The following is a 25,041-nucleotide window of genomic DNA, read 5'->3' on the forward strand; positions in this document are numbered from 1 at the left end:
GCAGATTTAGATCTGATACCATGTTCCTACAACTGCTTCATAGTTGGGGAACTTTTAGGGGCCACGATCCATTCTGGGGAGAGGCTCAATCCTTGACGCTCCCATGTTGGAGCACCAGTTTTTGGTTAAGACCCTCTTCTACCTCTACACTCCAGAGAAGTACTCCCAGTCAAAGTAAACAGTATTATTTGGATCTCTTGAACTCACTTGGGAATGGGATAAGGCAGTTTTCTATGTTCGTTCTTCTGTTTCCTGAGGATCAAGTTGCAAATCATTAGCAGCTCCATATTGTATTGCATTTGCAACAGTGAAGGCAGCTGTGGTGACATGGAATGTTCAGTTGCTCAGGGCACAAAAGGTTTAGCTGGAGGCTTCTAGCAATGTAATTTCATTCATTCATATATTAGCAGTTCATTACTAATCACTGTATTGGCACATGCTCATTGCTGGAACTTTGGAGGGAGAGAAGAGTGAAGGCATTTTGTCTGGTCTACAAGGTGGCTTGAATTAAGATAGTTACCAACTTTCTCCCCTCCAAAGATGAGTTTAATTAACCTGTAAGCAGCCTAGATAGCAGAGGCACTTGAATTTTACTGAAGGAATGTCACCAATAAGACAGAAATCAGTTCCATCTCGGTGCCTGCCCAAATGAGGAATTCTCCTGTTTTTCAAGTACTTGGCGCAAGATGATCTATAGGTCCTGGATAAAAGATTTACAATCTCTAGAAGGATGAGGAAGATACAAACCCTCACTGTTCTTTTCAACAACTCAGTAGGGAAGCCAATTGAGACAGGTCTGGCTTTTCAAGTCTACTTTTCAAAAATAGAGTAGTAAGAAGAGAGGCCTTGAATCCCTTCAGTGAGTTGGTATCAATCTCAGAATGTCTGAGAACAGAGCTTTTTGCCTTTTGCCAGATTTTCAGTGGGATTCACAGACTAGGGCTGGGGTGGGCAGTGTTGCTTCATGCCAAGTCTTTAAATTCAGCAGAACAAGGGGGTAAAATGGAATGTACCGAGAACTACTACAAGGGAGCATGCTGCTTTTGAAATCCTTGTGTTTAAAAGAAATTCCTCCTTGCAAATAGACAGCTATGGGGGGGGGGGTGTAACCACAGGGAAGCACTTTAAAAAACTGCCCCCCACTCTACCCCCAGTCTGAAATGGTTTTAAAGGTGGTATTGGCTGAGGCACAAGAACTCGCCTTGGGGCTTGGTTGCCAGCTCCAGGTTGGAAAATGCCTGGAGATTTGGGGGGGGGGGGCTTGAGGAGGGTGGGATATGGGGAGAGGAGGGACTTCGACGGACTATAATAGAGTCCCCCTTCCAAAGCGGCCATTTTTCTCCAGGAGAACTGATCTCTGGCAACCATGCTTTTGGGGCTTGGCACTGGCTCAACGTCCCACATAGCTGCTTTGGGCTATGACCCGCCACACAATGAATGACCCCACCGCACAAGTCCCACAGGGGAGAGTCATTTCCTCAACCAGCACCAGCTTTCAAAGTCAGGTCCCGGGCGGTGACGTTGACTGGATGTGAGACATGGGTGCCAGCAGGAAAGATGCTCCTGCACCCCCACCCAATGCTGTGGTTTCTGTTTTTTTTTTTAACTTAAGCTGCCTCTGAATTGAAACATTTAGTTGCATTAAGCTTAACCTTTACATATAAAAAAGTGCTAGTCTTTCTATTAGAGGTGCCCCAATGGCTGGTTTCTTTCCTGAGGGTCAAAGCGGGGAGTGGGTTTGAGGGGGGGAGAGATACGTGTCCCTGCAGAAGGGGCGGGCTGTGCTTTAGTGGGAGGACAAAAATGGTAAGTTTGTTTTGTTTCTTCGTATAAAATGTGGTTTGGGGCAAGAAGGGCCCTTAGATGATCACACAGGCATTGAAAGGCGAGCCCCTTCTGCTGCCCCCTTGAGTGGGCACCAGTTTACCTTTGCCGTAGTACCCTCCAAAGATGGCCCTCACCTCAATCTTTTTAGAAAGCAGGATCATCCACATGCCGTTCCCATAGGACAAAAGCTTCCCCCCTCCAATTTCCCCAATTTCCTCGCCTTTGTTGCCTGCCTTTTCCAGTTTGACAAATTCGAGGAGGTCGAGGCCTGTCTGGACGGCTTCCGTCCCGCTGGCACAGCCCAGGGTGATGTGAGCCCGGCTGCCTTTCGGGAGGCTGCCCGTCGGCGGGAGCACGTCCACGTCCCCCGGCCACAGAAGCATCTGCTGTTCGCTCAGTTCTACTCGCGCCCCGGCCGTCCGCGGTGTGATGAAGAGGGCTGAGATGGTGAGGAAGAAAGCTTTTCCGTAAGATGACTTCACGCCCTGAGGGGGAAATTATTCCTGTAAATCTTAAGGCTGTCAGTACATCAGACTTTGGTCCCTTCCAAACCCACTTTTGGCTTCTGAAGATGAACAGGTTTTTTTTAAAGGCTTCACACATCTTAAAGATAAAAGTGCAATAACAACGATATCTGTATGAAAGCAGATTTTAGGATTAAAGCGTCACTCCCTGCAGAAAGGCAGTTTTATCCTGAAGGAGTGTGAAACATCCTTTTACACATCTGCTTAGTTTCAGAAGTCCAAACGGCGTGAAGAGCCCACATGGTCAGTTTTAACTGGTCAGTTTTCTCTCTCTGTCTTTCCCTCTTTCCTCTCCCTCGTTCTGGAGACTCTTGACAGAGAATGTCTTGATTAAAATAAACAAAACTCTCAGCTTTTCTTTGCTTAAATCAGCTTTACCAGTAAGTTCACAAAAGTTACTAGTCCACAATGGTTTTGGGGGGGTTAGCCTCATTATTCATACTTTGGGTACTAATCTAGGCCAGATCTCTGCATCTTTTCTGCCTGGTGACCTAGAGGAAAAAAATCTCACTCAAATAAGTCCGGCAAATAGCCATTTCCAACCCTGGCTGAAAATGAAGCAGTTTAATGACATACATGCATTTGCAAATATAGAAGCAGTTTAGCCAAATTTGTAAAGAAAGCTTTGGAATTCAACCCTTCTCTTTGGCTCCTAGAAATGACTATTTACTCAGTTCTAGGAACAGAAGGCCCCAAAAGAACATCTTGTTTAAAAAGTAATTCCAAAGCTGAGTATGTTTGGCAACATAGTTTATGAACAGATGTTGGTTATCTAATGCTTGAGAATGTTGAGATCAGTCTGTATAATCTCAGTTAAACAATTTGGGCAACCGGCCTCCAGCTGCCAGTGTGTAGTTTGTCAACAATGCAGTCTGTTCTCTCCTTACAAGGGCTGCCCTCCCTGCCCCTATCAGGACAGTAGAAAGAAGAACTCACCTCTTGCTGGGCATAATCCTCTGATCCCGGGGCCTTCCCAAAGTCGGTGAATTTTGTTGTGCAGTGCAAGACACCCGGAGGCCTTTTCACAAAGTAGCTGGTCAAGTCTAATTTCATTTTGGGATCTTCGATAGCTCCCCCAACTGCAAGCAAAAGGGAATGGGATGAAGCCCAACACACCCATTTTTTCTTCCCGCTGTCTCCTCCATCGTGCCTTCCCTTACCCAGGGGCCTATCTACAGAAAATGGTGCGTAAGGCAAGCACTAAAATTGTGCCCCCCTCCCAAAAGAAATCTGACAGGTCTTCCCTATCTTGATATACCAGCTCTCCAGCGGTCTACCCATTGCTTTCAATCAGAGGTAGATCAACTCTCCAGAGAGCTGGTCTACCCGCCATTAAGAACTAGTAGACCAGTTCTCCAAGCGATGGAGGGAAGCAGAGGCTGGCGAGCCGCAGCCTGGAGGAGATGGCATGGTGGCTTAACTGCCTCGCAAAGGATCAGCCAGTAAGCCCCCGGGCAAGGAGCCCCTTGGCTTGCTTCACCCTACGTACGCCAATGCCTTAACCCACACTCTAATCTTTTTTGTAACTGGCAGGGTTAGTTTACACCTGGAAAATACCTGTTGCCTCAAGTACAGACTGTGACAACCCTGCATTTTCAGAAATCTTCACAGATCCAGTTTGGGATAAGGAGAAGGGATAAGATAACTTCTAAATGTTGGCATTCGGTAGCACTTTGAAGTGCTATGGAACTGTTATAGATGTTTATATGATCTCCTGGTGAAGGGGAGCTTGGACAGCCCTCCACAAAACATTATTCTGAAAGGATGCCTCTTGCGGAGCTTCCGGCAGGTGCTGCACAGGAGAACCTACAGAAAGACTGAAAGGGCACAAGGCTCTGCCATTCTGTCTCTGATGCATTTTGGGGGCCCCTGGTGTGATGTTAACAGAAGCCCCACATCAGCTGCTGAAAGGCCCAACTTTGAACAGGATCCTTGCTCCTAGCAACAGGTTCAACAGTTCCCCATTCCAGTTCTAGGTGCACCTGGGTTTTCCCTACCATTTCAATAAGAGTGGCATGTTGGGAACCAATGGGAGAGGGTGCAGTGTGGTGGAACAGACTGCCCCCTGAGGGTGCAGAGATGGCCAAGGAGGCCGTGCCTCTTTATCAGCAGCAGGATCCTGGTGAGGCATTCCATGCATACGAAATACATTCTTCCATCGCTTGGCAGGGCAGAATTGCAGACACTCCAGGACCTCCAACCATCCTGAGGTGGTCCTCAGTACAGGAACAGCCTTCGCAGTAGGGGACTGCCTAGGGCAGCACATTTGCAGGTGCCCTCCCAGAGGGAATACTGCCTTTGGCACTGTCCTCGTGCATGTGTTTCTGCCACCCAAGAACAGCAGGAAGCAATGCAGGCAGGCCTGGGGCTGGAGACCATAAGGGGGCTAACGGCTAGTGTGGATCAGGCGCTTGGAATGAAATTAATTTACTGTGGGGATAAATGTTGCCTGTAAGTAGAAAGGCAGCTGACTCTCAAATATGCCTAAACTTGTTTTCAGGTTCATAAGTACCCGCTCCTGGTTTTTTTCTTGGCACCAGCATATTTGAGACCCTCTGCCTAGGCTGTTTGAAGGTGGCAGGGAGCAGAAATAGCAGCTCCTAGAAGGCTGGAAATGGTGTGGAAGAAGAAGAAGAGTTGGATTTAAACCCCCCCCCCCTCTCTCTCCTGTAGGAGATTCAAAGGGGCTTAAAAACTCCTTTCCTTTCCCCCCTCACAACAAACACCCTGTGAGGTAGGTGGGGCTGGGAGAGCTCAGAAGAACTGTGACTAACCCAAGGTCACCCAGCTGGTGGAGTGCACAGGCTAATCTTAATTTCCCAGATAAGCCTCCACAGCTCAAGCGGCAGAGTGGGGAATCAAACCCAGTTCCTCCAGATTAGAGTACACCTGCTCTTAACCACTATGCCTGCTGCTTCTCCTGGTGAAGGGGAGCTTGGACATCCCTCAACAAAACGTTATTCTGAAAGGATGCCTTTCCTTTCAGAAGGGAAAGGAGGACTTCTAGAAAAAGAAAAGGAGGAGTTTGGATTTATACCCACCTTTCTCTCCTATAAGAGTCTCAAAGAGTTTACAATCTCTTTCCCTTCCTCTCTTCACAACAGACAAGGGAGACTTCTGAGAGAACTGTGACAAGCCCCAGGTCACCCAGTAGACTTCGTGTAGAGGAGTGGGGAATAAAATCCAGTTCTCCAGATTAGAATCCGCCACTCTTACCCACTAGACCAGTGGTGGCAAACCTTTGGCACTCCAGATGTTATGGACTACAATTCCCATCAGCCCCTGCCAGCATGGCCCATTGGGAATTGTAGTCCATAACATCTGGGGCTGATGGGAATTGTAGTCCATAACATCTGGAGTGCCAAAGGTTCGCCACCACAGCACTAGACCATACTGGCTGTTTAGCAGACCAGAATCTTAGGAGGATTTGTAGACAGTAACTGTGAGGCAAGGATTGAAGTCCTGCGAAGATCTCTGGGGATCCCACTGCTTGTGAGACTGGGGAAGCGATATCCCACTGCTCCACAGACCCAGGCAGGAGAGCAGCCAAAGGTGCAGTGGGCCAGCTCAACAGAAGTTCCAAGAACACAAAACAGGGATCTTCTGAAGAACACACAGCAGGGATCTACTTCTGTCACTTACCTCTTTCTAAGGCAAGAGAAAACTACCCAATTCCAGCAATGTTTTTTTACCTGCAGGATAAACATTCTGAAACCCTCAATGGCCAGAATTCTGTGCTTTCTGCTCTGAAACCCCTCAGAAATTATACAGTCAGGATTGCATACTTTTGAACCCTTGGCTATTTCATTCTACTTTCTCCGCTCCCAGAACAATTTCAGATCCTTTGGGGAAAAAAACAGTGGAATGATGGGGAATTGAATTCCCCCAAGCTCTTCAACTGTCATGAGAACTAGAAAGAAAGAAAGAAAGAAAGAAAGAAAGAAAGAAAGAAAGAAAGAAAGAAAGAAAGAAAGAAAGAAAGAAAGAAAGAAAGAAAGAAAGAAAGAAAGAAAGAAAGAAAGAAAGAAGTGTGTGCTGCAAATCCTCAGACAAGGACACTGCAGTCCTATTCATGTTTACTCAGAAGAAAGTCCCACTTTATTCACTGGGGCTTTCTTCCAGGTAAGTGTGGAAAGGATTGCAACTAAGGATAGACAACTCAGGAGATACCCTGAAGCCGTTCCTCATGCATTAAGTCATAAGAGATGGTTAGTAGAAGCTGGTTTTTATTTATATAAATTTAAAAGCCTTTTGGTACCCACAGTGCTTATTAGACTCCTTTTTGAAGACTTTAATACTGGCAAGCTCATCAAGAAAGGCCTGTCCGGTCTTGCGCAAATTCTCCGAGCTCCTTTTGCTCAAAAACCATCCATAGTACAAAGGAAGGAAGTCCTTTTCTAAGGCAGGCTTCAACTTCTTCAGCTCGTCGGCTGTCAGTTTCCATTGGTTCTTATCTTTGAGCTGCAAGGTGTCCAATTTCCACAGTGTCTTTGGCTCCACTATGATGACTTCATAGCGATACTTGTCAGCGAGGTCGAAGATTTGCTCTAGTCGTTCCCGTTCATGGTGGGTGTCATCCATCACCACCACGCTGACGTCATGCTTGAAATAGTCAACTAGTTCCTCATCCACCTTCCCGTAGTCTTCAGGAACGGCGCTCCTGATAGCAGGTGTGATTTTGTAGTGGTCAGCAGAGACGACTTTGCAAGCATCCTTATACCTGTCGTGGATGGCCTGTGCCAAAGTAGATTTTCCACTGCCTGGCAGACCCCGAAGGATAAAAAGTGTTTTCGATTCCCGGATGGTAGTGATTGTATCGTCGTCATCCAGAAAGGAAAACTGCAAGCTCTCGGGGCGCTCTTTGGGCTGGGAAGCCATTTTTCTAAATATCTTGGGCAGGAATGGGTGGCTCTTCCGGGCGAAGCCTTTGTTCTGAAATTGGGAAGAAAAAAAATAGTTTGTGTGATTGCACTTGAACATTCCAGAAACAGCGAGATACCATCTTTTGGCCATTAATAAAAGATCACTGTTTTCAGTCTGCGGTGGTGAAGGGGGCTGCTGTTGGCTATTCAGATAGCACAAATGGTCCAGTGACAGCTCTAAATTATGCCATTATATCGAACAAGAACTTGGTGCATTCCACACGAGGTAGTTCTGTCAGTCCGTGGTTGCAACAACAGCAGCATCAAGACTAACACATCTCTTAGGACCAACAAAAGAGCAGGCCCCCAAGAAGAAGAAGAGTTTGGATTTATATCCCCCCTTTCTCTCCTGTAGGAGACTCAAAGGGGCTTACAATCTCCTTGCCCTTCCCCCCTCACAACAAACACCCTGTGAGGTAGGTGGGGCTGAGAGAGCTCCCAGAAGCTGTGACTAGCCCAAGGTCACCCAGCTGGCATGTGTGGGAGTGTACAGGCTAATCTGAATTCCCCAGATAAGCCTCCACAGCTCAGGCGGCAGAGCTGGGAATCAAACCTGGTTCCTCCTGTGAATGTCAGCATGGTGGTGATGGATGACACCCACCATGAACGGGCACAGCTAAAGCAACTCTTGCCTTCACACAGCTTGTATGGGACTCTCAGTGGTCCCCAAAGTCCTCATCTCCCCTAGCCCTTGCCAGAAGTTGTGAGTAGATGCTGCTGGCTTGGTCACCACTATAAAAAAGCTCATGGCACGATGTCATGCCTGCTTCCCACAGGTACTGGGCAGTGAGTTGGGGATGGGGAAATGCCTAACAGGATGGCACTTTTTCTTTAAACTAGACATCTGGTTTCAGGCACCATGTTTCCTAGCATCTACTTGCAGACTACTCAGAATCTTACTCAAGTCTATTCAAAATAAGGCTTCCTACCAGGAAAGTGGTCTTAGAATTGCACTGTTAAGTTCCTTAGCTTCATCATAAGATTCTCCCAACCAGTCACTAGGTCTTTTCAGAACCTTCACTCATAGTTAAAAATTTTGGCTGCTCCATTAAATGCATTTTTTTCCTTCAAAACATTTCCATTTACCAGTGGGAGGAAGCAGGGCTGGAGCGAGGGGGAACTGCGCCTGGGGCACACGTGAGCCCCAGAAGGCCCTGCGCCCCCGCCACGCCCCCACACCAGTGCGCACCTGTTGTGTTGCCCACCCCACATCCTTGGCCTTACGTCACTGGGAGGAAGTGAAGTTTCTGGATATATTGTGGTCTCCAGGGAAGAGGAGGGATTGGTTCTGCATTTTTATTGCACGTGATGCTCCTTCATCTTGATGGAGCAATGGAGCAATCTTGATCCTCTTTGATCTGAGATTGCAAATGCCTTAACAGACCAGGTGATCGGGAGCAACAGCTGCAGAAGGCCATTGCTTTCACCTCCTGCATGTGTGCTCCCAATGGCACCTGGTGGGCCACTGCGAGTAGCAAAGAGCTGGACTAGATGGACTCTGGACTAATCCAGCTGGCTTGTTCTTATGTTCTTATGTTCATGTGATGCTGCTGGGATGTTATAAAGGTGGGCCACCAACCGCGATACAGGTAATGAAGAATAGAAATTTAACCTTGGGCTGCTCATGTAAGTTGCTTGGGGCAAGGGCCTGCTCCTTTTGGCTGATGTTAATTTGCAAAACTGCACACAAACCTTGCAAATATGCCTACAGAAGTTGTTGGTTCATTTTTCCATTCATACCTTGTGGCAAAACAGGCGTTTGGGGTCTGGATTTCTGAAGTTTTAATCATCGACCCTGACCAGATTTCCAAGACAAGCAAAAATCCCATCCAGAGATCACTTGTTTGCTGATACTTCACAAATCTACTCTGTGCCAGTTCTTGAACTGAAAAAGCTTCAATCCTTCTACCTTCTTTTCTAAGTTTGGGCATCTGGAAAAGAGGAATTTCTTCCTACCTCCTTGCTTAGTGGCCTAGCAAACACTTGTGTAAAGCAAGGTAACCTAAGCTGCTGAACAAGTATTTGACTCAACAATACTTTCATTAGCATATTGGTTTCAGTTTTGAGGCCATGCGTAGGAAGCAGAGGGAATAGCAGCCACGTGCCTCTTGTCCTCTGTGCATATTGTGCTACTGTGTGGCTTTCTCAATTCTGAAACTCACAAACCAAAAGACTTCTTTTCACCAAATAAATCTGATCTCCCCAGCTAAATATTTTGGAACAAGATCACAGGGAAACCTGTATTCTATTTCGGATGCCTTTTGTTGCTTTTAGAATCATAGACTCATAGAATTGGAAGAGACCACAAGGACCATCGAGTCCAACCCCCTGCCATGCAAGAGTACACAATCAAAGCAACTCCAGAGAGATGGCCATCCACCCTCTGTTTAAAAACCTTCAAAAAAAGGAGACTCCACCACCCTCCGAGGCAGTAGATTCTACTGTCAAACAGCCTGTACTGTCAGAAAATTCTTCTTTTCCTGCATTTTGAATGCATTACTCTGTGTCCTGGTCTCTGGAGCAGTAGGGGGCGCCTCAAAAATCCTACAGTAGGGGGTGTCTCAAAAATCATGCCTCAAAAATTCTATAGTAGGGGGTGGCCAACCTCTGGTGCTCCAGATGCTCATGGACTACAATCTTGATCCTCCTTGATCTGAGATGGCAAATGCCTTAGCAGACCAGATGCTCAGGAGCAGCAACAGCTGCAGACAGCTTTTCTCTGGCTCAAAACACCTTCTCTTTTTCCCATTCTGAAAACCTTCTCAATCCAGAACCCCTCTTTTTTCCTGGACTGTCTGCAATGAGTTTCCATCCGCTCTTACACCTCTAGATGGGCCATCTTCCCTGTGCCACTCTGCCCGTGGTGCCCATTCAATTTAACACTCGGCTGTGTGTGCCCTTCACTCACAATCAAAACCCTTTAACAAGAAAAGCCAAGCTCTGTTATCTGTGTAAAGCATGCAGCCATCATGCAATTTTTGCATGATCTCTTCTCCTAGTTGTGGGAAGGGAGCAAAGCTTTCTATTCCCTGGTCACTGGAAATCCTATTAAGTTTTTCCAATTTCACCAGGTGTCACTCAGATCCCAAATATTATCGAGGGGCATTAGAACTTTCAGCATTTGGATTAACTCATGTTGAACAAAGAGATTTTAGTGACATTTTGAACAGTTCTGAGCCAACTGACTGCAACAGACTTACAAGGATGTAACTCTGCTTAGGACTGCAGCCCCCAAGATTCCCAGCCTCCCTCAGAGACCCAGAGTCTCACTTGACATTTAAGAGAAAGTCAAGCAACTGAAAAGTGTTCAGTATCTGTTGGCAAGACCAATAGATGACTTCCCCACCCCTCTAGTGCAGACTGGAACAGGTATATAGGACCAGTCTGTCCTGACCTCTAACTGTTTGGGATATTGGGTGGTTTCCTGGGGGAGAAAAAAGTGTGTAGTAGCCCACCAAAACTACTGAAGAGAAAAGTAAAGCGATCACCTTTTCTTCGGTTACATAACTGAGGATGGAATTTGCCAGTAACAGAGCTGCAACAATTTATCTTTAGCTGACAGGAATACCTATAATTACCGTTCCTGTAAATCCACTAATCACTACTGACAGTAGTTATTTTCTGTAGTACCTGATTTATCGACCAGATTAATGTGAACATATCTAAAGCAGGTTTATGTATGTGTCAAGTCACAGTTGACTTTTGGCAACCCTATAGAGCAGGGGTGGCCAACCTATGGTGCTCCAGATGTTCGTGGACTACAATTCCCATCAGCCCCTGCCAGCATGGGCATTGCTTTCACATCCTGCATGTGAGCTCCCAAAGGCACCTGGTGGGCCACTGCGAGTAGCAGAGTCCTGGACTAGATAGACTCTGGTCTGATCCAGCAGGCTCTTTTTTATGTTCTTATAGTGACTATAACTTATCTATGGGGAAGAGCTAGCAGCAAAGAGTCCTGTACTTCCATTGGCATAAATAGGCAAGTTTTTGAGTTGTACCAGCTAATGTGCCTGCCAAGCTCCTCCTGCTTTATCTGTTTGGTTTGTGGTGTGTGTTTTTTTTTTTGCAGGCATCTTGCTACAAGGCACAGAGAAGAGGCAGCTTGTATTGGGTCAGGACACCAGGGAATTTAATGGCTGTTACACTATTTTGACACAAACAGCTGCCTGCAGAACAGCGGCTAACAATGGCTTTTTAGAAAAAAAAATACCAGCAAAACAAAAGAACGATAATAGAGGAGGGGGGAAAGCCCACCACTGTGAGCATCAATTGTTTTGCAGCGAATCTGAAATAATAAATGCTTGTGTCAAAATGGGTGGGAGGAGACACAGACAATAGTACCACACAAGACTGTCCTAAAAGGAGAACTTGGATGGAACAATTTGTCCCATTCTACACAGAACAGGCATCCTCCCAATCTTCCTCCCTCCCACCATAAACAAGCGAAAGGGAGGGGCAGAACGACTCAGTTCAGCCTCTCCCTTCTCAATGCTGGAGACATCCAGACGCCTCCATGAGGACTAGAAATCTGCTTTTAAAGACATAATTATATTCAGATGCCCAGCCAACTCTGCCCCTGCACCAAAACTCTTAAGCCAGCCCGATTACTGTGTGCTAGTAAAGGCCTACCTTTCAATTCAGAAGCTTTTGAAAACATACATCCTCCAATTTTACTTTGAATTTTCAAAATCACTTTTCTGTTTCTAAAACCCATGGTCATGTGCAGGTATATAATCAAAGGTGTTATTTTAAAATTATAGGGAAACAGCCGTCCAAATGAATTAGTGTCTGATCCCATAAACCCTTGTTTCAAATGTATATTTGAACGAAATGCAAATGCAATATTCAAACTTTACTAGCTTTGAACTTGTTTACGTGATTTGTTCCAGGCTACAGTGTAGGTTTATCAACAGAGGTGCTTTGGAAGCTATTATCACCCATGGTACTATCCAGAATGAATCCTCTTTTACATACACATACAAAATTTCATTATTTTGGAGTGTGCCTGCTGAGATGCTGACAACAGGTATATAGAGAAAACAGAGAGTTGACCCGGACAGGATGCAGTAGTTATATAACCTTTACTGCCGACCTAGGTAGGATATCTGTGGTGCTTATGGATGTATCTCATGCCTTGATCCAGACAAGGAGTAAAACTTAAAGAGCTGGGTATGTTTAGCTTGGTAAAGAGAAGGTTAAGAGGTGACGTGATAGGAATGTTTAGATATTTGAAGGGATGTCATGTTGGTGAGGGAGCAAGCTTGTTTTCTGCTGCTCCAGACACTAGGACCGAGAGTAATGGGTTCAAGGTGAAGAGATACCACCTGAACATCAGGAAAAACTTCCTGACTGTTCAACAGTGGAACGCACTACCTTGGAGTGTGGTGGAGTCTCCTTCTTTGGAAAGGATGGATGGCCATCTGACAGGAGTGCTTTGATGGTGTGTTCCTGCATTGCAGGGGGTTGGCCTTGATGGCCCTTGGGGTCTCTTCCAACTCTGTGATGCTATGATTCATCCAAAGTTAGCAGTTCAGTCTCTCATGGGAATCAACAGAATGTGAATAATGTCTAGCTCTTGGGCCATTAATTTCAGTGCATGCAACTTTCTCTGGATCTATGTGGCAATTTGACCTCTTATTATGCTGCGTGTGACTACACTTGGTATTGTTCATGGGGTCTTCAAAGCAATTGAGCCTCTGACATATTGTCTCAGCCCTAACCCACTGTTTTTGGGGAACAATTTTTCCCCTTGTTTGGTTTCCTACAGCAAAACAGAGGTGGATGACAATTTACCGTGCCTGACTGAAGAAGTAAAGGGTAAGTGGAAAAATCCCTGGAAAAGAACCATTTGGAGATCAAAACATGTCTTCAGTTGAAGATACCTTAGAAGTGCCCAGCCAATTGTGAGGAAGGAATGCATTTGCTGGTGAATGTGAACATGATTCTTGTAAGAATGACACATATCAACTATACTCTGTCTCACGAAAAGACCTGAGGAGATTTTTTAATTAATCTGCCACCACTTCCTGGACCTTTTTTGTTGCTCCACTTGGGTCCTAGTACCTGGCACCAGCCATCCCAGCCCCCCCCCCTCCAACCCTCCCCAAAGACCAAGCTGGACAGTGGCGTGCCTAACTACAATGGTGCCTGGGGCAAGAACAGAACCTGTACCTGCCTCCATTGAATGCAAGACATTTCCTGTGAAACCACTGGAGCAATTCCCTCATTTGCCTTACACCAATGACAAAACTGTAAAATGGTGAGCCTCAGTTAAGGAGAAAGGAATAAGTGGGGAGGCGGGGGGCGGCAGAAGCTGCAGGGGTGAAGGAAAGGCCTCCCACTGCCCTGTCAGGCCCAGCACCAGCTCTCTAAAACCACCTGCTGCCCCACTGAGACTATTTTCCCAACAAAAGTTCAAAGTACGGTTAGGAATAGTTTCTATTGTGGAAGCACAGTACTTCTGCCTAACAGCTACTGGCTATGCTTAGACCTTTTAGTGAGAGCACCGGGATAGATGGATTCCATGTGGGTATAAAACAGTTGTGGCAGCACATGAGAAGATAGTTTTTGAGCTAGTCCATCTTCACAGCATACGTTTCTACATATCTCATGGCCATGTCCTGGACGGCCCCATCTGGTCTCATCTGATCTCTGAAGCTAAGCAGGGTTAACCCTGGCTAGTATTTATATGGGAGGCCTCCAAGAAATACCAGAGTCATGAAACAGAGGCCGGCAATGGCAAACCACCTCTGAAAGTCCCTTGCCTCGAAACCCCACCATGGGTTGTATAAGTCAGACTTGATAGCAAAACAAACAAACTCAAGAAAGATAAAAATAGGGGACGGGCTTCCATGCCGCAGTTTTAGCCTATTTTCAAAGAAGGAGATTTGATTGTGGAATAAAAAAGATTTGCTAACTGTAGTTGAAAAAGTCCTGGCTGCAAACATTCGTTCTCCACAGAGTTTCTCTGTGCTGGGGAAAATGTGGAGCCCAAAATCCGCCGAATGGACAAAAGCCAGTATTTCTGGTTAAGCAACTTGCAAAACAGCAGAAAGGTTAAAGACCTGCTAAAAGGACTGTGGAACTGTGCTTAAGATTTTGGTGACCTCCTGTGAGGGGTTATCACAAAGGTGATTATTATCAAACCTTCTCATACTGACAGCAGACATGCTCAGAGAGGGACAGAAACTATGCCTAAAGCTTGAAACGCACCCTTGAATACCAGACTTAAGTCATCATTCTTACTTTTCCATCTAATGCAGGTGTGATAATGAAAGCCCTCAGAGGGGAAAGTTCTGCTGTCTTTGTTTTCTGCCTCTGAGACTGAACAGCTGGCAGCTATGTGGACTCTGGGGTTAAAGGATGAATAGTTTTGAGTGAAATAATACACCAGGGTGTGCGACGTGATGATTTGGAACAGACAGGCTCAGTTCAGAAATTGCATTGCTGAGATTCTCTGTTCTCAACTGGAATCTAGGAAGTGCAGAGTTTGACCCAAACAGACTGGTGCTGTTTTAGGAGAAATAATTCTGTGCAGTTACTGCATATTCTGCTACACACTGGATCATTTCCCCGTTTCTTCTTTTACTGATTAAGCATTCTTGAGGAACTAAAAAAATGCTATTTTCATTTATGCTTGCCAGAGTAAATGCCTTTCCTTCTAAAGTTACAATCGGGAGATTTCAAGGCGTTTTATTCGCTGACAGACTATGCCCATGCTCTGTAAATGCCGTGGACACAATACAGCATATACTCCTAGAATGTCAGCTTCACTCTGCATTATGTAGTCACTATATAATCCCTATTATTAAAGCTAAAACAAATTTACCTTCAGCTTATGTAGTGAAGTATTTACTTAGTGATGCATCTTCTGAGATAACCTTTAGGGTCACTACATATCTAGCAGAAGTAATATCTCAAAGACAGTACTAAAATATGCCCCTCGATGTATCAAACCATCTAAATTACATTGATCTAATGTCTGAGGCTCAAGTCATTGTAATAAACATGAGAAGTCATTCAAATCAATTTTAATTAACATATGGATATTACAATAGGTCTCCAGAAAGTTTGTGTATAATTCATCCTAACTTAGTGTACTGGATTCCTCATTGTATTGTTGTTTATCATACAAACATACCGTATGCAGAATTATTTATGCCTAATAAAGGTTTACTGTACTGTACTGCTATTTTGTGCAGTTTTGATTGGTCTTAGTAAAAAGATATTACTGTATACAGGGGTGTTTTTTTTTGAAGTTCAGAATTATTTGAATGCTGCCCTTTTTGCCGTCAAGTCAAGGGGTTTTCAAGGCAGAGAGAGGTTCAGAGGTGGTTTGGCACTGCCTGTCTTTGTGTCACAGTCCCAATATTCCTTGGAGGTTGCCCATTCAAATACCAGCCGGGGCTTACCCAGCTCACCTTCTGAGATCTGATGAGGTCAGGCTAACTGGGGGATATCCAGGTTAGGGTGTTTCGCTTATAATAGATCCAAATGAAAGACACGCCCAGTCCTTCCCGTACAAAATGAATCCACTGATAAGTACATTCTCTGTTGAGGTCTGGAATGTCTGATAAGATGCCAACCTTAGCTATTTTTCTGCCAGCTAAGCTTGCAAACAGCCCTTTGCCTCGACTAATCGGTCTGCCAACCAGGCAGAAAAGCATTTGTGAAAGAAAAGTTTGTGTAATTGTGGTCAGCAGCTTACCAGATACACAGGAGCTTCAAAGCAGCCAATGTTTCGGTTCTTTTTGAGGCAAAAAATTCCAAAAATCGTTAAGATTGTGTGGGCAGTTTATGCAACTTCAGTGGGCAAGTACTGTTCTGTACTAATTTGCAAGACACAGGCTGCTATAATTCTTAAAAAAGAATTTACATGCTGGCAATTCCAGAATGGGGGTTGGGAGACAACTCCTTGTGTGTCTCCATATAACTTATGCCTTGCCCTTGCTGGGGCTGAAGCATTCAGCTGCTCCTGCTGTCTGGAGGCTTCCTGTTGTATCTCTGCATGTGTTACTGTTCTTGTCTGGTTTCCTTTCAATTAAGTGGCAGTTATTCAGGTAGAACAAAAATGGCTGATGGTACTGACAGCATTTCAGTTTTAGCACCACACAGAGAAAGGAAAACTTCTGGGGAAAGGGCTCTCAAACCATGGGCTGGGTCATAAAAACGAGCTGCTACTCTCTTGTAGGTGAATCACAGGGTCAGGAGGGGGAAGAAGAAATGGGGTACAAAAGGAGGGGGTGTGACAGAAAAATTGGGTTTGCTTTTAAATAACACAGTCTGTTGCTTACTTGTGTGATATATTTACTAAGCATGAAAAACAGAACATAAACTTGTTCACTGTGTGAACTGATGTGAGACTCCTCTGTGCTGGAGAAGGGGAAACTAATGTGGAATTATTTTGCAAGTGGCTCTGGTATCAACAAGTTTGAAATCCATTGCTTTAGGGAGCAGAGGTGAAGTCTGGCTCCAATTTTAATGTGAGCTGTCAAAAGTTTGGAAATGGTATATATGAATTAACATTTTCTATAGGCTTCGCCCTGCTCACGATTTGTCACTGACAGAAGGAATCTGGGGTGGGTAAAAGCCTTTGATACTGAAAGGAAAATCAAGTTGGAAATGTATGTGAAAGAATCCCATTAAAATCTGTTTCACCCTTCCACACTAATAAGCTTGCAACAAATGTGAAAATAGGGTAGTGATGTATGGGGAGAGGGGTAAGGTGTTAATATTGTCTTGTAAATAACATCATGAACTGGGCCTTACTTGATACAGAATGCAGCCCCTACCATCTCATGGGAGCTGAGTCCCAAGAAGGAATGGGTGCAATCAACATGGGCCAACCCTGTATTGTGAACAGATACAATCTCATATCTCAACAATATATTTTTAGAGCAGCTTCTAAATGAAGAATGTTAACCACCTACCTGCTTTCTCCACTTCAAAACAAGCTTTCAACACACACCTGTAAAGCCTTGCCCATACGCACAGGAGACTGTCTCTGTCAGTTGCTTGTGTAGTTTTGACAGAACTGATTTAGGAAAGTGAAACTTATTAGTAAGCCTAAATCCAGATCCAACGCTTGGGAAGTTTTACAAAAATCAAAAGAGAAATAAAGGGCAGAGACTACTTTCGGAGTTCAGTTTAGAGCTGTTTTATTTCCTCAAATTGCTTCTACAAGGGCTGCTGAGCTTCCTCGAAGACTACTGAAGGGGGAAGTGATGTTTCACAGGTGCTCGACTACCGTCCCCTGGGAGCCGAGTCCCAAGAAGGAACGGGTGCACCTTACATGGGCCAACCCTATACCATGAACAGATACAGTCTCCTATCTCAACAGTCTCAGGAACAAGAATGACAAAAAGACTCCCACTTTCTCAAAGCCAGGGTTGAAAGTAACTTACATTTCTTACGCAGACTGTCCTCCTTGCAGGGCTTGAGACAGAAACCAAGAGGTACTATTTGGGCTGTTGCCCTAACAGTGTTCTGGGTCAGCTGGCTCCCACTGATGCTCAAAAGTTCTGCTACAGTTTAAGGGAGGGAAATATCTGCCTGCGTAACTCTGCCTTCTGCATTCCTAAGATTGCCAGATCTGCAAGCCCTGTTGGGACTGTTCAAGGAAAGTCTCTCTGCTGCTTCCAGAGAATGGGAAGACGGAATGGGGTGGGGAAATATCCACATGGCAAGGAACATTCCAAGACAACCAGTAAGGGCCTGCCTCTCCAAAAAAGAACACATCATTATAACAAAACAGCTACTTCTCACCATAGTCTTTCATTTCTACTGTCTATTCCTATTTTCCTAGTTCCCATAACTGAATAATGGACAAGAACTTCCCGCTTGGCTGGGTCTGAAGTCCATGTGCTATATCGTGCAAGATGATTTAATTTTGCAGAACAGGTGATTTCTCTACAGTTCTCTACCAAGGGGAAATTCCAAACGGTGATGGTAGTGGTAAATGACTTTCCTTTCTGCATGATTTTTTTCATATATAACTGCATGTGATTTTCAAAGTTTTTTTTAAAAAACGGTGTCAGTTTCCCTATGAAAGAAAATCCCCAATAGCCGAAACCACAGTGAAGATAGGGTTGTGCCATTATCCACCTAGCAAAGTGGTGGCAGTCTGATACGTTTTCTACCAAATCCACATAAGGGTGGATGCTTTGACATTTCGTAGTGTTCATCGCAATGTTGTTGAAGAGTTCCATGTGCTTCACACCCTTTTACCCGCTTCCACCTGCCTAAATTATGCCAAATGGAGAGATAATTTTGTATGTGTTTGAAGTGCTGTGAAGTCTAAGCTGACTTGTGGCAACCCTGTAAGGTCTGAAAGGCACAAGACTAACAGGAGTGGTTAGTTATTGCTTTTTTCTACATAGCAACCCCGTACTTCCTCGGTGGTCTCCCATCCAAAAACTAGCCAGGACCAACCCTGCATAGCTCCTGAAATCTGATGAGATTTGACCTTCAATCTGCAAACCAGGTTAGGATGAAGGGAATTGAACTTACAGCTTTTAGGGGGATGCTGTCAAAGGAAACGGCGCATATTATTCTGCAACATATATGTTGTTTGAGAAAATAACATACCTCATCCTGGCAAAAACCTTCTCCCCTCCTTCAAAGGTGGGAAAGTCAGGTTCTCCTACCATTATTTTTGTGCCACCTAAAAATGTCAGGAATGTAAACTGCAGAGAGCAGCTCTGCCGTGGATCTTCCAGAATATAATTCCCGTCTGTTCCTGCACGCAGAGCCCCATCTTCAAAAAGCCCATGGCCGCCTGCCACATCTATTCCCCCCTGAAATTAGTTTTAGCACAGAGTAGATCGGGGTGCAGGCTGTAGCCCTTTTCTTGCTGAATAATGCACTTTCAATGCCCTGCAATGGTTTGTAAGTGAATTTTACCATTTCACACAATAAAATCCGCAAAGTGCATTTAAAGCGCATTATTCAGCATGTGCGAAAGCATGACCTCCTGGGATGGGAAACAGAGCAGCAAACACTTTTCAACGTTAAACTTCCATGGGGAACAGGACCCCACCCAAGCTCTTCTGACGAGGGCCATGCAGTGTTAGAGTCTTTCCTCCAAGCCTGAGCTCCTGCCCATGACAGCCCCTGAGAACCACCTTCAGATCCCCACCCACACGGTCTGCAATTTGCTCTCTGCCCTTTCCAACAAACAGCCAACCCTGCTTTAGTGCAGCTGAATTCGGAAGCTGCCCTCTCTTCTTGTCCTGCCAGAGGATGCTGTGCTTTGAAACAAAGCACCAACTCTACCTTTTGCTAAAGCAAAGCGGGAGAAAACTTTGCCTGTTGAATTTCTGCCTCTCCTGAAGTGGTTTAAAGACAGAAGAACCTCTGTTATGGGGCAGAGCTTCATCAGCATCACAAGCCCCTCTCCCAAGACAAAGAGGACATCACCGCTGGCCAGCTGTTCTTCTTTCCCAGCCTAGCAAAAAAAGAACATTTTTATAGCCGCCGCCCTGAAGCGTGGTTCTTCTGCCACCGTGAACCCCAATATCAATCCGCACTCACCATGGCAGCGCCACCGAGCGGAGAGGGCGGACGCGGCAGAATCGACGCCTCTGGCAGCGGCAAGCGCGCGGTCAGCCTCGCTTATGTTTACGCTTGGCAGGCGAGAGCCCGCGCGCACCGCCTTTTCATAGGCTCGATGGAGAAGGGAGGGGGAGGCCACGCCCCCTTTCGTCCCTGCCTGGTACAACGGTGGCAGAAGCAGGCGAAGCACCTGCTGGCGCGGCTTTTCCACGCATGCGCTTGAGGATGCGGTAAACTAAAGCATCGGCTGCCCCCTGCAGACCATCGAGGATAGCGCGCGTCTTTCTTGTACAGGGTTTTCCACCGCTTGCCTCTGCAAAGGCGCCCCAGACTTTTCCGGTGGTCTCCACTCCGAATGCTAACCAGGACTCGGATGAGATTGGACTAGCCTGGGTCGTCCGGACAAACAAATGATGCTTGCTACTGCCTGGTTTCCTTGGTAGTTCCCCCATCAGGACCAACCCTACTTAGTTTCATCAGGTTTGACAAGATTAGGGCTATCCTGAGCAAGACATAACAGCACACCTTTCATACTAGAAGTAAAAATATTAGGGTAGGGTTGACAGACCTAGTCTGGAACCTCCTGGGGAATTTTTTTTTTGGGGGGGGAGAGAACCTGGGGAAGGCAGGGACCTCAGTAGGGGATGATGCCATAAATAACCCATTTGTTTTCCCCAGGGGGACTGATCTCTGTAGTCTAGAGATGAGCTATAATCTCAGGGAATTCCTAGGTCACACCTGGAGGCTGGTGTCCTTACCCACCCATGAGGCAGTAAAAAAAAGTACCTCAAGTGAATAAATATGCTCCTCTCCCCACAACTCAGCTAGCGAGGCTGCAATAACTTCCTTGAGGTTGATGGGGTTTGACTTGGCTGCTCAAGACAGGAAGAACTTAACCCAAACACTTGCTTCTAATAGCAACTGTGGCCACTGGGAGGCGGGGGGGGGGGGGGGGGGGGTTCCATTCAGACAGGAGCCAGCTAGAAAGGTGGAGAGACAGTGCCTCAATGGGTTGGCCAAAACATTGTGGTGGGAGGAAGAGTTTCAAGGTGAGAACATGTTTGTCTGAGCTTGCACAGAGAAACCTGGCTCCATTTCTGCTGGCACTTAATATCATATTAATATCACAAGTTGCAGAGCAGTTTTTTAAACTAATACTGAGGGAAAGTTACCTGGAGGGAATCTTCTTTGTAGTGATTAATTCTTGAGAGACGATGGACTGAATAGTCTGGATCCTCTCAATGGGGACAAGTCAAAAACTCACCGTGATAGGAAAGGATGATGGGAAATGACGAAGAAGAAAAGTTGGTTTTTATACCCTGCTTTGCTCTACTTTTAACACGCCTCAAAGCAAATCACCTTCCCTTCCCACAACAGACACCTTTTCATTCATTCATTCATTCATTCATTCATTCATTCATTCATTCATTCATTCGGCATGGGATAAGACAACAGACACCTCATGAGGCAGGTGAGGCTGAGAGTTTGGAAAGAACTGCCCATAGTCATCCAGCAGACTTCAAGTGGAGGAGTCAGGAAAACAGTCGGCTCGCCAGAATAGCCCACCACTCCGGTGGAGGAGAGGGGAATCAAACCTGGTTCTACAGATTAGAGCAGGGGTAGGGAACCTGCGGCTCGAGAGCCGCATGCGGCTCTTCTGCCCTTGCACTGTGGCTCCACAAGCCGAGCCGCCGGCCCCATCCTTGCCCGCCCTGCAGGCAGCAGGGCAGGCGCACCAACTGCCCACGGTCGGCTGGGCCGCGTCGCGGGCTTCCCCTCTCGCCCGCCCCGTTGGAGCAGGGCGGGCGCTTTCCAGGCGGCTGGCAAGACCGAGTCGCCGGCTTCATCCTTGCCCGCCCTGCAGGCAGCAGGGCAGGCGCATCCATGTGCTTCTCAGAATGAGCGGAGTAAAAGGTAAAAAAAAAACCCTATATATAGTGTTATCTTTATTTTAAATGTCAAAAATTATTTGTGGCTCCAAGTGTTTTCTTTTCCTGTGGAAAACGGGTCCAAATGGCTCTTTGAGTGTTAAAGGTTCCCTACCCCTGGATTAGAGTTTGCTGCTCTGGCCATTTAAATGATAGCCATTTAAGGACGCCTAACAGCCCTGGCCTGGATAGCCCCATAGCAACCCGTTTTTGCCAGATTTCAGAAGCTAAGCAGGGTCAGCCCTACAGTGGCTAGTGTTTGGATGGGAGATCTCCAAGGAATATCAGGATCATAACATCGAGGCAGGCAGTGGCAAACCACCTCTGAATATATCTTGTCTTGAAAACCTTACAGGGTCGCCCTAAGGCAGCTGTGACATGGCTGTGACATGGCAACAAAAAGAGGCCACAGGATAAATGTGCACACCAAGTGACTTTGGAGAAGGAAAAAAACATATAGGTATGTATATGCAGGCACTAGAAGCTTGTGAGCTATGATGAGAAAGCAGGTGCAACGATTCTTCAAGAAGATAGCTTTGATGGGCATCTCAGAAACCTGGAGGGGCAGGGGAACAATCAGAGGCATCAGCCATACCAAGATACAAGTGATATAGGAAGGATGTCTTGAGTCAGCGTGGTGGCCCCATCACTCAGAGTTCAATTGGATGAAATACTTCAGGAATAGCAGACATACTCCAATCACCATTGGTGGAGAGTCCAAAACTACAATCTACTATTGCCAACTTATTAAAACTCTGAGAGTGATCTTGAAATTGAGAAAGGAGTACAGGAAGCAACCAGACGGGGGAAAACTTTTTACATGGTAATGAGTAACTTCAACTACCCTCACACTGACAGGTATATGTTCACATCTTGAGGCAGAGACAAAATTCCCAGATGCCATAAATGATTGTGTAACAATTTTAAGGTTGGACTGAAACTGTAGGTCAGTCTTTAAACTGAGTGCTACACAGGAGGGGGGGGGGGTGGCCAGAAAAAAGCAGGTGAGTCGTGATTGTTTTTTGCGAGGAGTGCCTGGATGGCGGCGGCGGCAGCATTGGGGGTGGGGGGTGGGGGAAGGAGGGTAGAGTCAGAGGGAGAGATCTCTGTGTGTATGGGGGAAACTGTGTGAGAGGAATGTTGGCTGTGTTTTTAGAAAGAGAAGGAGAAATTGAAGCTAGTTTTGAGATGTATTAATCTGCGGAATATAGAAATTGTCAAAAGTATGAGTGTCAGAACACTCTCTGAGGAAGAATTGGAGTATGTCAGAAAAGGACAGAAGCTGTATGGGTGACAGTTTCATTTTAGGAGTGAAAGGATTAAATTCTAGTCTGAGAGAACAGCATAAGGGATAGACAGAGAAGATGTGAAAAGGGTCAGAATGCAGTATTTGGTTCTCAGATTTTAATTTTACTTTTGTAAATAATTTGTTTGGAACCTTGACATTATAAATAAAATCCAGTTATAAATAAAATCTTATTTTCAATTCAATATTGGAGCTCCCTCCTGATTTTCCTGAGTACCACAAATGCCATCCGTTTGCCTTGCACCTCGTACACACTACCAAGAAAATACTTTTTAAAAAAGGGGAAATGAAAGCGTTTTTTGAATTTTGTTCCTGGTGGCAGCCCTCGAAATAAAGACAGAGAAATAAACGAAGAAGGGGGAAAAAGAGAAAAAGATACAAAGAAGAGAAAGGGAGGAGGGGGCGCTACAGATTGTGACATGGAGAAGGTGGGGGTGGAACCCACTGGGCTCCATTTCCAGCTTCTCCATGCCCTAATTATTTATGGCATCTGGGAATTTTGTGGGACTTGGCCTGGGTGGGACTTGATCCTGAGCCATGTTGCTTCAGGATTTGAGAATAGTTTTATTTATTTATTAATTCATATCTCATCCTTCTCTTCATAGAATACCCAAGGCAGCTAACAAATATAAGACATTATAATGCAAACACCAAATAATCTATCAATAATAAACAAAATACCAGCTTCCAAGTTGTTTTTTTACAGGAAGCAGGAGGGCAGCCAGCTCTGGAACAGTAAAATCCTGGAGAATTGGGGATGAAAACTGGGGAAGAGAGGGATCTCAGCAGGGCATAATGCCATAGAGTTTATCCCCCAAAGCAGGGGAATGGATCTTGATCATCTGAAGATCAACTGCAATTCTGGGAGATCTCCCGGTCCTTACCTGGAGGTTGGCAACCCTAGGTAGCAGTTGAGATGGGGCTGAGTAGGTGGAAAAGCTAAGCCCTCACTGGCAGGTTATCACCAAGCAAAATATTTTATGCAAACCACAAACTTGCCGGAAATGCAATGTGATCATTTCAGAAAAGGATGCTTCACACACAGAGAGGATGAAAAGGAAATTGAAGCTTTTTGACTCCATCTTACCCAATGCCTCTCCACACTATAGCCCCTGTCCCTCCTAGAGGCATATCTATAGAAAATGGCTTCCAGGGCAAGCTCTCAAACTGCATCCCCCCCACCCCCAGCCTCTTGCGATCTGGATGTTATGCCTCTATTGATACACCCCAAGATCGCATTAGCTTTTGTTGTTGTTGCTGCATCACACTGAGTGCTTGTATTTAACTTACTGTCTACCCATGCCCCAAGATCTTGTTCTCCCACTACTGCTGAGTAGCATATCCACCATCCAGAGAGAAAGGGAGGGGGGAGAGAGTTTGAAGAGTTGGATTTATATCCCCCCCTTTCTCTCCTGTGGGAGACTCAAAGTGGTTTACAATCTCCTTGCCCTTCCCCCCTCACAACAAACACCTTGTGAGGTGGGTGGGGCTGAGAGAGCTCCGAAAAGCTGTGACTAGCCCAAGGTCACCCAGCTGGCATGTGTGGGAGTGCACAGGCTAATCTGAATTCCCCAGATAAGCCTCCACAACTCAAGCGGCAGAGCAGGGAATCAAACCCGGTTCCTCCAGATCAGAGTGCCCCTGCTCTTAGCCACTACACCACTGAGAGAGGGTGAAGAGAGAGAAAGGGGGGGGGAGAAGAAGCTTTGGCAGCAAGGGAGCGGGGAGAAATGTTGCCCACATTCCCCCCTGCTGTCCCCACCACTTTCACAAAAGGGGTTGCTTTAAGCTTAACCAACTCTTAGCTGCGTGGCACTGTGGCTGGGACAAAATTGGGAGTGGGGACAGGCCAGGGAGGGCATTCTTTCCCTGGCCTTCTCCCTGTGCTAAGTCTCTTCCTGGCCGCAGCTTGCCTAGAAATAAACTAATCTTAATTTTAAAGCAACAAGACTTTTTTTGTGGCAGTGGGGGAGGAGCCACTC

General features: G+C 45.9%; 1 protein-coding gene across 4 annotated transcripts; it reads right to left on the reverse strand.

Annotated features, from left to right (window-relative positions):
- Positions 1-898: 898 nt before the first annotated feature.
- Positions 899-20,687, reverse strand: LOC125444688 (2',3'-cyclic nucleotide 3' phosphodiesterase). Of its 4 annotated transcripts, none has more exons than XM_048517266.1 (4): positions 20,612-20,687; positions 6,614-7,283; positions 3,288-3,430; positions 899-2,312 (listed from the first exon to the last, which is right to left on the reverse strand). In XM_048517266.1, the coding sequence occupies exons 2-4, from the start codon at positions 7,227-7,229 to the stop codon at positions 1,860-1,862; spliced, it is 1,212 nt and encodes a 403-aa protein (XP_048373223.1). In that variant the 5' UTR covers positions 7,230-7,283; positions 20,612-20,687; the 3' UTR covers positions 899-1,859. The 4 variants fall into 4 exon arrangements, with proteins under 4 accessions (XP_048373223.1, XP_048373221.1, XP_048373224.1 ...); XM_048517264.1 differs by lacking the exon at positions 20,612-20,687 and adding an exon at positions 19,805-19,932; XM_048517267.1 differs by lacking the exon at positions 20,612-20,687 and adding an exon at positions 19,547-19,700.
- Positions 20,688-25,041: the final 4,354 nt, after the last annotated feature.

This window comes from Sphaerodactylus townsendi, linkage group LG15, assembly GCF_021028975.2.
Source record: "Sphaerodactylus townsendi isolate TG3544 linkage group LG15, MPM_Stown_v2.3, whole genome shotgun sequence".
Lineage (NCBI taxonomy): Eukaryota > Metazoa > Chordata > Lepidosauria > Squamata > Sphaerodactylidae > Sphaerodactylus > Sphaerodactylus townsendi.

Excerpts from the sequence above, each read along its gene's own strand:
- LOC125444688 (XM_048517264.1), bottom strand. Across the intron at positions 3,431-6,613 it reads AAAGGAGTCTAATAAGCACT|TTGGGGGAGCTATCGAAGAT; the intron begins GTGGGTACCAAA and ends TTTTGCTTGCAG. Across the intron at positions 2,313-3,287 it reads AGGATTATGCCCAGCAAGAG|GGCGTGAAGTCATCTTACGG; the intron begins GTGAGTTCTTCT and ends TTTCCCCCTCAG.